This window comes from Fukomys damarensis, unplaced genomic scaffold (genome assembly GCF_012274545.1).
Source record: "Fukomys damarensis isolate Sample0158 unplaced genomic scaffold, DMR_v1.0_HiC HiC_scaffold_30, whole genome shotgun sequence".
Lineage (NCBI taxonomy): Eukaryota > Metazoa > Chordata > Mammalia > Rodentia > Bathyergidae > Fukomys > Fukomys damarensis.
This window is the reverse complement of record NW_022900942.1, coordinates 15,727,775-15,746,877: the sequence shown is the minus strand read 5'-3', so window position 1 is coordinate 15,746,877 and position 19,103 is coordinate 15,727,775. Positions and strand designations below refer to the sequence as shown.

Here is a 19,103-nt window from a genome sequence, read left to right as displayed (position 1 = left end):
CTTCTCTTCACCAAGGTATTCTGACATTTTTACCCCAGATACCTATATCTGAAATTTTGTTCTCAGCCCTCAGGCAGGATACTAAGGTCATAAGCTTAACTCTTGCATGGCCCAATAAACTAATCAGTTTATGTCTGTTATTATTTAGACCAAAAACAATCCCCCAAAAGCTCATGTGTTCAGAGGCAGAGATTCTAGAAGATGCTTCAATCCTGGGGATTGTAAAGCAATCAATGAATTAATCCACTGATGCATTTATAGCTGAATATTCTTGTAGGAGGTAGTGGTTGGTTGGAGGAAGGAGATCACTGGAAGCATAACTTGGAAAGATATAGTCTTGTCCCAGGACCCTTTATCTCTCTGTGGCTATTTCCCACTCACTCTGCTTCCTGGGTGCCATAAGGTAAGCAGCTTTCCTCCCAATGCCCTTCTGCCATGATGTTTCTGCCTTAGAGCCTGCTTACAACAGACTGAAATCTCCAAAACCATAAGGTAAATAAACATTTTCTCCTTTAAACTGTTTATGTTAGATACTTTGTCTCAGTAATGGAACACTGACTAGTACAACATCCCAGGTCTAACACAGCTATTTTGTATATACGAACATGAATTACATGTCATTTAGAACCAAAAAGGGGGAAGTTTCAGTGTAAATATATCACCACTGTTAGATAAGAAGTCATTATGATCTCATTTGTTCTAATAAGCAGTGGGGTGTAATACTGAATATTGTTTTCTCAAAATCTAGCCAATCAGAGCAGCAATGGCATTTATCTCAGTGTTATAAGAAATACAGTCAGGCCTTACCCCAATATCTGGTTGCACAGTGCACTGTGAAAATCACTGTCTTGAGCCAAGTGTTAGATACAGGCCTATGCTAGCTACTGAGGAGGCTAAGACCATAGGAACCATGGCTCAATGCCAGCTTAAGCAATTTAGGGCTGGAGATATAATTCGGTTTTAGGGTATTTCTCTGGCATTCCTCAGGCCCTGGGTTCAATACCAAATAGTGTTTGTTTGTTTTTTTTAAGGAATAAATGAAAAGCACTGCATGAATCATTCAATCAGCTGCAACAATCATGAATTTCATAAACCTCAATGAAAAGTCAAAGCCTTTGTGGATAAATTCTTCCTTATCCTCAGTCAGCCTGGCTAGCTGAGAAAGAGTACTAGCAGTTTGTAGGATGCTCTGTAACCTTCCTTCAGCATAGGGCCAGTACTTTGGGCTTTTATTAATATGAATGAAATTCCCTTCATTTTATCAATTTGGTTTATCTAACCTTAGTATTTTTCATAAGACTACCACCTTTTTATCCTATAAATGAATACTCTCTAATATCATTTAGGGCCAGGGATGCAGCTCAGTGGCACTGCACCCACCTGGCAAGCGCAATGTCCTGAGTTCGATATGAATAAATAAATAAAATAAAACTGTTTAAAAATCAACAAATATCAGTTTTGGAAAGTCCTCTAAGGTCATTTTGTCAAATTCAGGAAATCTCTACACAGATTCATGTTCGTTTTCTAACATCTAAATTACATATTTGGTAAGTAGCAATTAAAAAAATAAATGAATAAATGAAAAGACATTTGGAAGGTTAAAAGTTTCATAGTTCAAATTCCACTTTAGTTGTTGGTGAGCTGACAACAAGCAGAGGGCAGCAAAACCTTAAATTTATATAAAATGAAGAAATTTAAGAGCAGGAGAATAGCATTTTTGTTTATATCTCATTTTGAAGTACTTGGTTAATTAATCAAAGAAAATGTAGCCATCAGTAAGCAGATGACCAAAACTTTACTAATGAAGTTCCAAATTACATGTTTAAAAGAAAAACCGAAACCTAAATGTATGAATTTGCCTTTAAAAACAATAAAAAATAAGCCACATTGATCTAGAAATGTTAATTTTTTTTAATTTTTATTTTATTCTATTTTTTTCCATTTGTACAGGGGTAACACACTGTATTAAATATGTAAGGTCATCTCTATGTGGGTTTGATTACAGGAACTAATAGAGTATTCCCTAAATGAAAAAAAAAGAATAAGGTAAGACTACAAGAGCAAGAAGCAATTTAAATATGTTCAGGGACCATTTTCATCTTCAGAATTAAGAATTATTTTAATCTTATACCATTGCCTTTTCTCTTTTACTTTCCTTTTTAGTTTTATTTTAGGATTCCCTATTTTTAATGTTCATACAGAGATTTCTTTAACTGAAATACCGAATAGTTTCTCTGGTGTGAAAAACTATAATAGTACACAGGATCCTAATAAGATAATTAATAATGTGAAATAGGAAGTAAAGGGCTAAAGGTGTGGGGAAAGTGGGAAGGGTAGGGGAAAGGTAATAAGGGAGAGGACAAAAATATGAGAAATTGAAAAAATAGAAATAAAGTGTTTGTAAATGGGGAGAGGAGGAGGGGATGAAGGGAGGGCAGGGACAAGGGGAAAAAATGAGAATCAAGACCTATCATGTAAAGGTACAGGATCCCAATTATGAATGTAACTGTATTGTATACCTAGATTGTACCAATAAAAAGAAAAAAAAATAATAATACTTTCAAAATTTTAAAAATACATGGAGAATTAACTCTACATCATTATAGCACTAGTCAAAATAAAATAAATCACTTATTTCTAGTTTAATTGATTTCTTCTAATAGGCACATACATGAAAAATAAAATTAAACAGCAATAAATAAACTGATAGTATATGTGTTTCATCAATACTTTACCTCATAAATTAAATATTTGTGATACTTAATAAGTTATTGTAGCACAAATTTCTCCGTTAAAAAGATACCTATATTTTAAATTATTTCATTTTCTTAATCTTTATGCCTTAGAAAATTATCACTCTTCAAAACAGAAAACTATTTCAGTAATGATTAATCAAAGAAAACTTAAAATTAACAAAAGTGATACTATTTTTCATAAAACAAAATACTATCTTCAAAATGTAACTACACTTGTTTTCTCAGATGATTTGGTAGTACATTGCACAGCTAAGTATCACTATAAAATAGAATTTGGATTATATGCTTTGCAGAATTCTAGGGAAAAAAATGAAATTGGTTAATAACCAAGGGCAACAAACAGGTATAAGAAATAGTTCTCTAGCTGCCCATTTCCCTTGTACCTTAATTTAAGTGGGCCACATTATTTTTGCAGAAAGTACACTACAAAACACTTGTGCATCAATAATTTTAGATATTATATCTTTGCACATTAAAATGTTTTCTAAATGAACATGATATTTTCTGAATAAAAGTTAAAAATTAAAAAGACCCCTGGGCTGAGCCTGTAGCTCAGTGGTAGAGCACCTCCCTAGCATTCACAAGGCCCTGAATTTGACTCTCAGCAAAAATAAAAGACCAGTGCTTCATAAATGAAAGGGCTAGGTAAAATAGGAAAGTGGAAGAAAGCAAAGGACTGCAATAAAGACTAGCATAAAAGCTCATTGATTTGCAGGATAAAAATGCACCTTTGTAAAAGATACTAAAAGAGCACATTAATCACAAAAAGAACTTTCAAAGGACTAACACATTCATTCGTACAATTAAGTACTCAAACTATGAATACAGTTTAGACTCTACAACAAATTATCAAATATCAAAAAATATGTCAGACAAATATCAGGATACTTTAATGCTACAAAACATGTATTTCCTAAAATCCCTCTGCTATGCCACTAAAGTTAATATATTAAGGAACTAAGCTTCTGGCAGAAAGGAAGCAGACAAAGGAAATCTTCAAGAGAAATATTACCAACAACAACAAAAATCACTTAATTTACAAAGTTCATACATTAGTAATATACATAAAATATGACCAATACAAAAAATAGGACAGTCCTAACAAGCAAACTCAATCAACACTTAGAAACTAAAGCATTGCTGAGCTTATTTTGAATTGGTATAACAAGAGGGAAAAAGTTACATGAGTTACTAATAAGCAAATAATTTCTCAAGTATCACTGGAAAGTATCTGTATTACATGTGTAAAGAAATTTAGGAAATGATTAAAAGAAAAAAAACCTCTACCAATCTGTAGAGAAGAAAAAGCTAATCTTGACCTAAGAGCAGACATATTCCCCTGCAGAGATGAAATAACTAAAATTTCAATGACTTTTACTCAAGCTAAAGATTTATCAAGTATATAAATTATGTGTGTGAGTTTATCTGTCTGTCTGTTTTTATCTCAATTATCTGAAATCTTTCCTGAACCAGAGGTAAGCATAATAGGTGAAGACACGGTCCCTGCCTTCCAGGTGATCCCAAAGTTATTAAAGAAATGAAGCCAGGAGTGGTGTTATACCCTATAATACTAGCACTGGCAAGAAAATACAAGTTCAAGCCAAGCCTTTGTCACTTAGCAACTTAATGAAACCTTGTCTCACAATAAAAATAAAAAGGACTAATGATAACACTCAATGGTAGAGTACCCCTGGGTTCAATTCCCAGTGAAAGAAAGAAAGAAAGAAAGAAAGAAAGAAAGAAAGAAAGAAAGAAAGAAAGAAAGAAAGAAGTAAAGAAGTGAGCTAAGCAAGTCAAACATACATGTATATATAAAAGCAGTCTTGTCTTTTACTAAAACTAAATTCTGTGGACCCTATTCTAATGTACAGGCAATCATTTAAATATACATTTAATGAACAAGTAAAAGAATAAACAAATGTACAAAATTATAATAAAATATCTACTATAAATACAAATGCTACAGGGGTGAAGGATAGGCAGGGGAATGGGGAAAAAATAAGAACCAAGATACATCATATGAAGATACAAGATCCCAATGATGAATGTAACTATACTGTAAATATAATAAACTCATTGAAAAAAAATTGCTAAATTTAAAAATGATTTTCTATCAAATATTTTAAGACTTCTCAAAACATTAACCATATTTCAATTTCTACATTTCATTTAAAATCACTGTGTGTATACTTATTTTGAAAATGGTCTAAAAAGAACCATGAAATAATCACAAGAAATTCACAACAAAACATTTCTTAATAAGATTCAGTAGGCAGCATTATCCACCTTACCTTTTCAACAGGGAGAAGCGTTTTTAACAGTCGAACTGCAAACAGTGCAATACTGACAAAGGCCATTCTGTGGTGCACGATCATTACCTCTGGTTGTTCCAAACCAACACTGCTTTTATTGTAACACATCGTTTCTCCAAGGGACCCCAACACCAGTAGCAGTTTCTCTTTCTGAAAACATTTAAATATCACAAAACTGAGTAAAACAACCAATTTTAGGGGTAAAATTGCAAATACCATGGAGTATTTTTTAAAATATTACCAGTAGTGCTCGCTTCCGCGGCACATATACTAAATACTACAACTAAACAGAAAAGCAAACAAACAAAAAAAAACTATACATCTCAGAATAACCAGTATCTGCTGAAATTAAAAAGTACAAAAGGATGATAAGCAGACCTATATTTAAAGAAAAACTAGTCATGTAATTATTTAATATGAGGAATCCTAATAACGAACAAAAAGCAAATTAAAAGATATGAAAGATTAATGAACCATAAATTCCTTCTAATTTCTAGTGTTTGCTTCCACTTTAAACATGGATGAGGAGCCGGAGCCGGGCATGGTGGCACATGCCTGTAATCCCAGCACTCGGGAGGCTGAGGCAGGAGGAACTCTGTGAGTTCGAGACCAGCCTGGGCTACAGTGAGTTCCAAATCATTCTCAACTACATAGTGAGACCCTATCTCAAAAAAAAAAAAAAAAAAAAAATATGGATGCACATTTTTTTCACGTATTGGGTCTACTATATGCTTCATACAGTGGCAGGTATAACTGGAAAAAAAGCATTAGTATAAAAGACATGATCTTTTTACTCAAATTCATCCCAAATTTACTAAATAAATAAAACATGAGCTGCCAAATAATTAAAAAGTAATTAAATATCATATTATATAAACATGCCTTTCAGGAAACAAGCTTGTTTCAAGTAGGAAATGCTCTGCCATCATAAACTTCTACATAATTTACCATTTAAATGGATGCTAATCTTTTAATTAAAAGGTATACATAAAATATGAAGGCAAAGGTAAAGTGTAAGTAGTATGACTTTAATATAGACCAATAATATCCTAGATGTGCTAACATGCCCCATAAACTAGCTGTTGAAAGTACAGCATCAGTAAGACAACACAGTAGAAGAGTAATAATAAAAACACTGGAATTCTTGATTTTGAATTTTCCACTGAAAATACAGAATATTAAAATAAAAATGGAAAGCACTCTGCACACTAAGAATAAAAGTGAGCTCACAGCAGCTCAACTGGAAAACTGGAATTAATCAAGTACTAAAGAAGGTGAAAGACTGCTTGTCAAGGACAGGAGTAACACAGACAAGATAACCCAGCAGTCTGGAGTTATTTAAAATAAGGTAAAAATCCTTATTCCGTGAATCAAACTTAACAGGTGAAAAATACAGGACTTAATTTCTGATGCAAGGGTGGGGATGACACACTGCATGCAGGTCAACCCAATTTTTACAACTGTTTATCAATAAGTTTTCTATTTTAACCAAAAAAATAACAATTTTCATGAAAATATTTTTTCTCGAGTGAAATGAAAATATTCAATTTTAGGAGAAAATTATTTTAGTATGCCATAATTATAAATAATATACAATAAAAATATAAATAGTATGCTAAATCTCTATGTTGAGTTACAAAATACTAGACATTACTGAACTTTATGAAAATAGCTAGAAATTTAAATATATATCCTCAAATAGGTCATAAATTGATAATACATTATAGTATTTTAGTCCATTAATAATGCTTCTTTCTTTTTAAAATTGGCAAAAGTAGAGACATTAAGAAATTTTCTTTATTTATTTCAATATAATATACACAAAGGATAGAGACTTTTCTGAGGAGGCATTAATTCTTTTTAAAAAATAAATCAAATGTAATTTCAAGTAGCAATTTAATTTAGCATCTCCAACAAGTTGGCACTTATGCAACAGCTTTAACCTTTAAAGTAAAAATAATTCATTGAATCGTAAAAGATCAGCAGCCAAAGCTAAAAGTGAGTGACTAATTTTTACAGATAAATTTCTGGCCAAGAAAGTTTAATTTAAAAAGCAACTGATAAAGCATTCCTCACATTTCTAAGGAAAAACTCACTTGTTGAAAACCTTCAATATGTGAAAATCTCCCAAAAGACCTACAAAAGTGAAGTAACCTCAAAGAATAAAGAAAAACCAAGATTAATAACTGTTATCAGAAATTGAAGGAATTTGCAACATAAACATATTGCAAAAAAATGTAATGTATCTTTTCAAGAGGTTTGTGCTATTTTAAAAAATGAAGGCTTAGGGATTTTCACAAATGATGCTATAGTTTGGATGTTGAAGGTCCCCTGGTGGCCCATGTGCAGCAGGCCTGGTCACCTAGGTGATGCTACTGGAAATGCTAAGAACCTGTAGGAGATGGGGCATAGTATAAGAACCTTAGGTCATTGGGGACGTTCCCTTCAAGGGGGCTGTGGGATACTAGACTCTTCCTCTTTCTTTTTTGGTTCTTGCCCATGAAATATGTAGTTTTCTGTTATAATGCCAACCATTGACAGCCAGTTGACCTGTAAGATGCCCAAAGCAATAAGGCCACCCAATCTTGGACCAGAACGCATTAAACTATAAAATAAAATGACCCTTTTCTATTTATAAGTTAATTATGTCATGTATTTCATTATAATGATGGAAAGCTGACCAATAAACATGGGCACTAGTATTAAGCAAATATCTGCATTGTATTACTTTATATCTTATTTTACTTATTTTTTATTTTTGATCTCTATTCACAAGGATTTCAGACAGCCTGCAACAAAATTTAACTAAAATAACAAAAATAAAGGAAATTTGGTAACTGTATGAGTTAATATATACTTTTATAACTAATAAATTTTTATTTTAGTTATCTGACAAGGTAAGTAAAAATAGGGAAGAGTAGGGGAGGGAAAGAATAATAAGCCAAATTACTAAACATCAAATTCATAAACAGAAAAATTAGCCAAAGAAAAAGAGACACAACCGAAACCCTTAGATGAGAAGACTTACACAACAAAAACTTGAAAACATTCTTAAGAGACAATCAAGAGCTAAAAATGGGAATAAATAATGTTCATGGGTTAGAAAACTACCTTTTAAGATGTCAGTTCTTCCCAAACTTATGTGTAGGCTAATTTTATTCTATTCAAAATCACTACAGGATTTATTGTTGCTTTGAATCAAAAAGTTATTTCACACTGGGAATACAGAAGACATAACACACTGGAAGTGGGTAGGTAGGTAATTCAGAAAAAAAAATAGTCATGTAAACAAATAGTGCTTAAACAGTTGTATAACTTGATGCAAAACAAAACAAAAAATATCATTCCTTTTCCTTGCACTATATACAAAATCTCAAAATTAATCATAGAAAGTAATTCACAATAACATAAATGTAAACGAAGTACTTAGGAATAAATTTTTAAGATCTACATTTGTTCACTGAATGCTACAAAAGACTGTCAACATCATTTAATCTCTAGGGAAATGCACATTAAAACCAAATTAAGTAGCACTATGCATCTATTAAAATATCAAAAAAGTAAATAATCTAAACATACCAAATACTGGAGAAAATGTGAAACAAATAGAATTTCCACTGAAATCTTACATGTAATAAGTACAAATTAGAAACAATCTGTACATCAACTGATAAATATATAAATTGTAATAGAGGCACAGAATGTGAAATACTCAGAAATAAGTATTGACAGATCCAACATATATCAAAGTAGTCAATCTGAAAGTACTAAAAAAAACAAATGACAAAATTTACCATAAACCTTTAAACACGTAGTTTATCAAATTTCAATGAAGATGTTAAACATATACATATACATATATTTGCACATATAAAAATACACGAGACAAGAAGATGTATGAAATCTATATGAGGAAATTATTTTTGATACATAAATATTTTGGGGACTGCCCAATTATGTCCAAGGCAGCATGTAAGTAAGCAGGCTGTAAAGAGTTAACTCCACAATTGGCCTGTTTATAGAAATGAGTCTAGGCAAAGCCAACATGCCGAGGTCAGAGTAATTTGTACCCCAATACTGTTCCCAGAGTTAAAATCTTCTTTACTAAAAAGACAAGGTTAATTATTAACCACCACGTATATTTTGTCTGTTTTGTTCCTAATTCAAGAAAGCTTTGTCTCTCCCTTTACAAGCTTTGCCTGCATCAGCAATGTAACCATAGCAACTCCACATAGTCCCTTTACCTCAGTCGAACTATGATGTCACCAGTAAATATGGACAGCTCTGGGTGTTCAGGGCCTTTGTTCAAGCCTCTGAATGCTCAAGCACTGGTCGTCCTGGCTTCCTGTGTCTCTGTCTCTTTAATTCTGTCTCTGTGTCTTTCTTCTCTCAATGCATCACGGCACCAAGCAGGAGATTGGGTTCCACTACAGGGGTCTCCCATACAAATACACAAGATTTAAGAAATGGAAGATATAGTATGTTCTTTCTCAATGAGGGAAGTCTTTCTGTGAGTCAAAATCCAGAACCAATTAAAAAAGAAAGAAAGAAATGGAAATATCCAGCTACATGAAAATTAAAGGAATAAAAGTTTTACATGGCCAGAAGCAGCATTAGTAAATCAAAATCTTTACACAGAAGAAAAAAAATCACCCCTGACTAAATAAGAACAAAAAGTTGCAACTTATTTCAGAATGATAATCTCCTTTATATATAAAGAGCTCTTTAAAAATCAAGAGGAGGGACAAAAGACTAATGACTCAAGAGAAAAAAAAAATTGGATACAAATAGAGATTTTATAGGGAAAACTCTCTCTCTCTTTCAAAATTACCAAAAAATGTTTACCTTTCCTCAGAGAAATGCAAATTAATACTATACAGATGTACAATTTTTAATTTATCAGATGCCAAAAATCTGAGGTCTGACTGCTGAGTCTGGGAGAAATATATTCTATATTTTTTATTAGTACGTGTTTGTGATATATAATTAATATATTCATTGTGTGGGGTTGAAACACGTACCTATTCATTCCTAACCCTTTTTTACTTCCCCTTTCCCTCCTTTTTCCCCTCTATCCCTAGATATCCTTGCAAACTTCAAAAGGTCTACCATTCTTTTCTATTTTGCTTTATAAATTATTTATACTTTGTATTTCTCATATAAAAGTACTACTTTGAAATCAAGAAAGTTAAATTTGAGTCATCTGTAGGAAAATGGATGCACACCCTGAAACCATAATGCTAAGTGAAGTAAATGAGACACAGAACTTTAAATATTGCATGGTTTCTCTTAAAAGAAGAACTCAAAACATGTAGAGCAAAATAAAAGATGATACAACTAGGAAGATAGATCTTTCCCAAATGGGAAAGGGATCAAGAGATGGAAGGAGAGGGGAAGCAGGCGAATGAAAAAAGGAATTAAGATGTGTTATGTACATGTACCAAACTCCCCACAAGAAATGTAAACATTATGAACTACAAACATGTAAAAATATTAAAAATGTTTTTTTAAAAAGAGAAAGCAGTAAGTCCTGCAATAGATAACCTCTGTCCTATTTGTTTCACTTAACACTATGGTTTCAAGATGAAGCTACTTTCCAACAAGTAACTCAAATTTATTCTTGCTTATTGCTGAGTACTACTCCACTGTGTACATATAAAACACTTTTTCTTTATTCATTTATCTGTTTATGAGTATATAGGCCTCTTCCACATTTGACTCCTATGAGCTGTGCTGCTATGAACATGAATGTGCAGATATCATTCTAATATAATTTTAACTCTTTCAGTAAGATATCCAGAGGGGAATAGCTAGGGTAAATGCAATTTCTAAGTTTTTAAGGAATTCTCATACTGACTTCCAAGTGGGTGTACTAGTTTACATTCCCACCAATAATGTAGAACACTTCCTTTTTCCCCACACCCTCACTAATATTTGCTGTGTTTTGAGTTCTTGATGGCAACCAGTCTTTCTGGAGTAAGACAGAATATCAGTGTTATCTTGATTTGTATTTCTCTAATAGCAAAAGATGCTGAATGTTTTTTCATGTACTTACTGGCCATTTATACACTTTTTAAGAAGTATCTATATTTACTTTCCCATTTTTTTGACTGGTCTTTTGTTTGGGGGGTATAATTTTTCTGAGTTCTTTATTATTTTATGTAGTAGTCCCTTAGGGAGGAGCTGGCAAAAAAAAAAAAAAAAAAAAAAAAACAAACCTATTTAATCTGATTAGTCCCTCACATTGATTCTTGATGTTACTTCCTGTACAAATAAAGTTCTGTTCAGAAAGTGCTTGCTTATGCTTATGTCTGTACCAAGTGTTTTACCTATTTTATCTTCCAGCAGATTCAGTGTTTCTGTTTTTATTTGTATGTCTTTAATCCACTTTCATTTAAGGATAGCGTCACAGTTACGGGCTTAATTGCACTGTTCTGCATATGGATAACCAGTTTTCCCAGCACCATTTATAAAGAGGCTATATCTTCTCCAGCATTTGTTTTTATAACCTTTATCAAGATCAGATAACTAAAGGTACATGGGGCTGCTCCTGTGCTTTTTATTCTATCCCATTTGTCAACATGTCTGATTTCTGTGCCAAGCTGTTTTTAACAATATAACCTTGTAATCTGAGATTGTGATTCCTCCTGCTTTGTTCTTGTTGTTCAGAACTGCTTTTTCTATCTGGGTCTCTTCTGGTTCCATGCATACTTTAGGATTTTTTTTTTCCTAGTTCTATGAAGAACTATGCTTCTGGTATTTTGTTTGGGATTACATTAAATCTATATATCAGTTTTGGAAATATGGCTATTTTTACAATATTGTTTCTGTCTATCCAGCTACAGGGATGTCTTTCCATTTTCCAATGTCTTCTTCACTCTCCTTAGAAAACACATTCTAATATACTGCTAGTGGATGAAAGAAATGAGGCAACTATATAGGGAATCTGACAATATTTATACCTAGAAATATATTTATTTTTTGAAAAAGCAATCTCAAATCTACCTTACAGACACATTTGTACAAACATAAAATGACATAAACACATTATCCATTGTACATAATTTATATTAGCAATTATGTTCTTCAATAAAACACTGCATGAATATACAATGAAGTACTTAGAATCTAGAAAAAAGAGTGAAAAAGTTCTCCACATATGGATGCAGAATATTCATATCTATTTTTCCACACATACATGATGTATTAAGTTATAAAAACAGGTATAAAATAATGTATATAATACTCTACCTTTTATATTAAGATACAGAAGAGTGGGTATGAATCTACATACTTTGTTTATACTCGTAAAATAAAAATAGAAGGAATAAACCAGAAAATAAAATTAGAAGTTATCAATACAGACAATTTCTTAAAGAGAATAAGATGACATGAAGATATCTCTGAGCTATGTATTTATGGAGAGAAAACAATTTCAAAAATTAGAAACAAATTCTACCAAATATAACTGCATGCTGAAATTATAACAGAGAAAAGTATTCTCGCTGGGCGTGGTGGTGATTGCCTGTAATCCCAGCACTTGGGAGGCTGAGGCAGGAGGATCACTGTGAGTTCAAGACCAGCCTTGGCTACATACTGAGTTTCAGATCAGTCTCAAGTACATAGTGAGACCCTGTCTCAAAAAAACAAAACAAAACAAAACAAAAAACAAACAAACAAAAGCATTCTCTCAAGTAATTTTAAGAGACCTATTTTTACTGGGTATCCTTAGTGAGATTTAGTCTAGGGCAAAAAACAAAAACAAAAAGCAAACACCTATTCTTTGTATGCTAACGGTTAAAGTTAATGAGCAATTATTTTTGTACTGCTAGGAACTAAGAATTCTGACAAATGTTCAAGAAATATAAATTTAAAATCAGAAAAACAGCAATATGAATTCATGATTTTTTAAAGTTATATATTTCCTAGTTCAGTTACTACAAAGGAAGAATGATATTACAATACCTATAAATACCTATAGTAACCCGTTATTAGTTTTGATAGATCTTCCCTCTTAAAAGTAATTGAAAAAAAAAAAAAAAGTAACTGAAACCAGGCACAGTTGCACACACTTGCAATTCAAACACTATGAAAGGCTAAAGGCAACAGGATTGCAAGTTCAAGCCCAGCATGGCCAATTAAGCAATTTAGCAGTACTCTATCTTCAAAAAAAATAGTAATAATAATTTAATTTAAATTAAAACTAAGAAGAATGGGGATGTAATTCAGGGTGAAGGCTCTGAGTGCAATTCCTAGTACTAAGGGGGATAAGAAAAACAGCTTTCAAAGACCAATGAGATAATAAATCCAGATTAAAAGAACCAAAATAAAATATTATTACCCATAACCTAAAGAAAACATTGATTCTCACCATATCTATAGCAAAAAGGCTGCTGTCATCCCAAATATCAGCTGAAATTGCTTCATCAATTAGTATCATATCCTCTGCAAGCAATTCCAAAACTCTTATTATCACTTGTCTACTACCTGGAATAGAAATAGGAGGGCAAGTAAGGGAAAGATAATGAATTAACTTCAAATAATCAATTGAATTCTCTAATTAGTCATGTACTCAAATTCCTATTTCTCTCTTCTTTTTTCAAAATGTTCTTAGAACTATCGACAGAGATAAACTGGGAAGCCTCAATCTACCACCACAACTAACGACTTCTATTCCAACTGTAATACTTCTTGACTGTAACAAATCAAATGTGTTCAAAAGTGAGAAAGACACTCATAAAGAGAGCAACAATAATCTAAAAATACTGCAAGATACATTAAAATGATTCTTCAAATTCAGTGACCATACATGTTACACATAATATGTGACAGAGCACCAAGAGAGTCAGTCGAGAAAATAATTTCTCCTTAGTACTTGAGGAAGGCTTGAATTTTTATCATAGATTAGTATTTTTCCCACACTAAAATTGCCTAGAAAGGTAAGTCTGGATATTTGTTAAAGAAACTTCAAGAAATTCCATTTACACACATTTTAACTTCCAAAAAAACTTCCTAAAGAAACTGTACTGTCAAGTCATACCTACCAAAACAATCTCCTTTCACCAACAGAGCAGAAAAACAAAGGAATCCTACTTTCCACAATTCCTATGTGAACTTTCAAAGAAGACTTTCCTCTACAGCATTCCAAAGCTAATTTCCAATGAATAAAAGTAAAACCAAATTCCAGGATCATAAGGATCTAGATTAATTTTTTCATTAAAGAAGCTGAAGCAAATTCTCTCAGAAATCTCTCATAATATTGAACAACTGCAAATTATGCAATAATTTACCACAAAAGGGCAAGAGAACATTTAGAAACTTCTATATGCCAAGATAATAGCTTTATAATTGTCAATCTGACTTTTTCCAGCAAATTAAGAAAAGGTTAAATGCAAAATCATTAAGTCTAAAACTGTTCTTCCCAGTACACTAGACAGATAAACAAAAATATTTTATGATGCCAAAGTTCACATCTTCCCTCATTTCACATTATTAGTATATAAATTAATGCATAGTCCTAACTCCTAAAAGAAGTTTTTCACTCAGTGACAAGAATGGTTTTCCTTAGTATTAAAAAAAAAAAAAAATGTTCAATGCTTTCCAAACGTATCTCTTATTTCTGCTTTCTTCTCCATTTCCTCTAGGTAGACCAAAAAACAAACCAAAAAACCCACAGATCTTAAAGAAGAAACATTTACATAAGATATACATTTTACTCTGACAAAATAAACTAAAATGGGTAAAAATCACTTAGCTTGTATTTGTGTCCTAAAAAGTGTATCAGCTGCTAAAAATGCATACATATGGAGAATAAAAATCACTAGTGCTTCTTCTTTACCCTGCCAAATGCTGAAGTGTTTAAAAGTGTGGACTTTGGGTTCAAATAAACTCTGAGTCAAGTTCAAGTCTTAGTTATCTGACTTAGGTAAGTCGGTAAATCACCTGAAACTCTTAGTTTCCTCATTTATAAAAGTTACGATGTGTCATGTACATGTACCAACTACCCACAATGAATATAATCGTTATATGTCACAAACATGAACTAAATATAATAATAATGATGAGAACAGGGAAAGGCAATCTAAAGACAGAGGGAGGCAAGTGAGTGGGGAGTCAAGATATGTTAAGTACGTCTACCCACTCCCTAAGATGAATGTAAACTTCACGTATTCCAAAAATGTACTATTAAAAAAAACTTACTGAAAGAACAAATGGGCTGCTGTGAGGACTGCATGGAATAAATGCTCATAAAACCAAGTACAATAGCTAAGCATACACAGGAGAGACTCAATACATGTGTTTACTACTAGCTATTAGCCATAATGTAACTGCTGTTATCACTCTACAGTAAAAGAATATTTAGCATATTTTAGCAAAAATGTAACTGTAGAATACATGTGGGGCTTTTTTAAAAAGAAAACAACAAACTATAAAGGTAAGAATTCAGTTATTACTATTTCATGGCTTAGAATATATGTGCAGCCAAAGCGAGCACAATTTCATGACTTAGAAAAAAATGTCTGAAAAGTGCGATCAGCTAAGAGTAACTTAAAAAGTTTCTAAAGAGCAAAAATCCAAGTTTTTTTTATTCTGGCCTTAACATAAAGTATACTTTTCCCAACTGCAGTTTATGGTCAGTGCCATATGCAGTATAGCCATACAGAAATGGAAGCTTCTGCCAGTAAAAACTCTTAAATGGAAAGGGGATATTCTTTCTGAATAGCATTCCATAGCATCTCGATTTAATTAGGAAATAATAAAGACTTTATTAAATTTTTAGGAATTTGTATTCCAAAAAATGAGTAAAACTAGGTTCTAAGGGCCTAACACAGAAGAGGGAAAAAAAAGAAATAGTTTTGGAAAAAAATCTAGATAAGACACAAATTGTGAAAGAAGAATTAGGATTTCAAAAGCAACTAACCTGTTCTTAAGAGAGGAACCGCTGATTCCAGAACGGAGACACAGAACTGGGGAAGACTGAGCTGCTGGAACTGTAGTTCCAAAGTGTCTTCAGTTTCCAGCTCTGGCAGATCTATGTGTCCCATATCCAAAGGCGAATGGACAGATATCCTAGAGTTCACATGAGCATGACTACTACTGCCACTATAAAGTAAAGAAATAATCAATGTTGAATACAGAAACCACCATCAAACAGATTTATGTCTATCTGCTGCCTTACATATTAAAGGCCTCATAATGATCACAATTACCTTATTTCACGTGATACTAGACAGATTTTTTAAAAGCTTGACAAATTCATGATATTAAATTTCATAAAGAGGATATAAGTTGTACATAAAGAAAGGGATTGTAACTCAGTGTTAAAAGTGTTTGCCCAAGCTTGGTGTGGTGGCGCATGCCTGTAATCCCAGCACTTGGGAGGCTGAGGCAGGAGGATTGCTGTGAGTTAAAGACCAGCCTGGGCTACATAGTGAGTTGCAGGTCAGTCTCAATTACATGGTGAGACCCTGTCTCAAACAAACCAAAAACAAAAACAAAACAAAACTAAACTAAAGTGCTTGCCTAAGCTCTGGGTTATATCCCCAACACCACAAATTTTTAAAAATGAAAATTGTCCATGTATAAACACATGTATAAATCCAAAAATGCATTTATATCTTGCTTTTAAATTTCTATTCTTGAACATTTCAACATTCTTACAGTAGTAATCAACATTAGCACTGATAAATCTATTCATTTCTAAAAGAAAAGCAGATTTCTAGCAGTTCTGTAGTCGCTTTTGAAGGCAAAACTACATAGTTCATAAAGTTTTCCAAGATTTTCTGTGATTCCCACTAAATATTCTAAATAAGCCCATGTTAATAACCAGATGTTCCCAGAAAAAAAATCATAGGAAATAGATTATTTAGTACATGCAATATCATAAAATGATTTTGAAGATGCACCTAAAAAATTGAAATGTGTGCTGGGCATAGTGGTACATACTTGTTACCCCAGTACTCTGTGAGGCTGAGGTAGAAGGATCTCAATTTTGATCCCAGCCTAGGCAACTTAGGGATTAAATAAGATCCTGTCTCTAAATAAATAAATAAATAAATAAGGACAGGGAGGCAGTTCAGTCATGGAGAACTTCCCTAGCATGTGTGACTCCCTAGGTTGAATTATCAGTACTTCCAAAAATAAAAAAAGAACATCCCATCTTTTTCAGATTTCTCATTTAAAAATCCCTACCCTGAGTCACCTAAATTTTTGGCTTCTGATGTTATCCATAACTGAAGTAGATTCACAGAGATACATTATTGCTATAAGTCCCCAAATTTATACCTATTTTGTCATTTCTTCAATTCCAAAATCCTGAGCATCCCAAAATAGGGAACTGGCCTAGGTTTCTCTCAATCTCTAAAAGCCTTCCCGTGAAGAAGTTGTCCACTTAGGAGGGAAAACTTAAAAGCGTGGAACACACAAGAAAATAAAGTAGAAAGGCATTTATGAGGGTAAAATAAAAACTCATGACTGATCAATCAACTACAATATAAGAATAAAAGCATAGGCTTTGCTGTGATATTATGCAACCCCAGCTCAGCTTTTTTTTTTTTTTTTTTTTTTTTTTTTTTTTTTTTTTTGTGTTTTTTAACAGGGTCTCACTATGTAGTTGAGACTGACCTGGATCTCACTATGTAGCCCAGGCTGGTCTCGAACTCACAGCAATCCTCCTGCCTCAGCCTCCCAAGTGCTAGGATTACAGGTGTGTGCCACCACACCCGGCCCCAGCTCTGCTCTTTACCAATCATTATGCTCTTAATCTCTCTAAAATGTCATATTTTGTGTAAAATGATAGCAATAATAACAATACAAATTCTATTATTCAACTGTTTTCAAGACAACTAAAAGAAACTAAGTGTGCAAAGTTGTGGCCTAACACTACATACCAAGGAAACCTGACTCTCTGTTAGCTTGTAGCAGCTGTAGAAGCAGTTTCACAAAAAAATAATCAAGTCAAAGCACATATGGTGAGCTTACGGAACATTTTTTCATAATGACACTAAAGATGAGATTAATAAATTTTTAAGATGTTTGTAGCCTAGGATAAGGTAACCTACAAATATCATACCAACCTCTTTGAGCAATCTTCACATAAGAAAAATCAGTGTTCACAAAATAAAATACCATCAACTGTGTTCCTAGAACAAGTTCTTATTTGATAATAATATTTTCCAGTCATTGGTTTCATAAAGATTCATGCATTTAAATTTTGACTAGAGGGCCAGGGATTTAGCTCAGCGGTTCAGTGGCCTGCCTTGCAGTTCGATCCCCAGTACCAAAAAGAAAGAAAGAAAGGAAGGAAGGAAGGAAGGAAGGAAGGAAGGAAGGAAGGAAGGAAGAAAGAAATTGTGACTAGAGATCCAGACTACCACCATACCATCATTAAGCATGCGCAGATCCAGATCCTGCAGAGCAGCAGTGTGGACCAGAGTGGCACAGCTGCAGGCAGATCCCAGCCAGGGCCCCACTCTGACCCCAGAGGAGTGGGCACACGTGCCCAAGCCACAGGCCTGCCTAGAAAAGAGCTGCACAAGTGCACAAGCTTCAGCCAGGGACCCACCATACCACAGGCCACAGACAAGGACACATCTGGAAAAGAGCTACACAGACGCACAAGCAACAGCCAGAGGCTTTCCCCAATATACTGATTGGTGCGTGGAGACCCTAGTCAGAAGCCTATGCAGACAACAGTAACTGGGGTACACAGGCCCCAACCAAAGGACCTCCCATACAACAGCTACATAGGGTCTCCAGTGAGAGGAACACCTAGATACCATCCCAACTGTGCACAGGCCCCAGCCAGAATCCCACCCAGACAACAGATCAGCTCAGGTATCCAGAAGGCCACCATTCTGAACCCAGGAATTGATGTACAGGTGAGCAGCAGAGAAAAGGCCACTCAGTGGCTTGCTGAGAATTGAAGACCACTGGGTAAGCAAAAAAGTCACCTCAAGAAATGCATAGCAGGCTACATCTGTTGAAATGAAAAGACACATAAACAAGTCTCAAAACCAGACTTACAGATCACCTA

At 33.4% G+C, this 19,103-nt stretch overlaps 1 protein-coding gene across 4 annotated transcripts in view; it reads right to left on the bottom strand.

The window, feature by feature from the left end:
• Nucleotides 1-19,103, bottom strand: part of Rttn (rotatin) — a 168,747-nt gene that overhangs the window by 133,291 nt on the left and 16,353 nt on the right. For all 4 annotated transcript variants that reach the window (XM_010607718.3, XM_019205464.2, XM_019205453.2 and 1 more), the window contains 3 exons: nt 15,990-16,171; nt 13,440-13,555; nt 5,048-5,218 (listed from right to left, as the gene is read on the bottom strand). In XM_010607718.3, the coding sequence (XP_010606020.1) occupies nt 5,048-5,218; nt 13,440-13,555; nt 15,990-16,171 (469 nt within the window). The remainder of the gene's footprint in view (nt 1-5,047; nt 5,219-13,439; nt 13,556-15,989; nt 16,172-19,103) is intronic.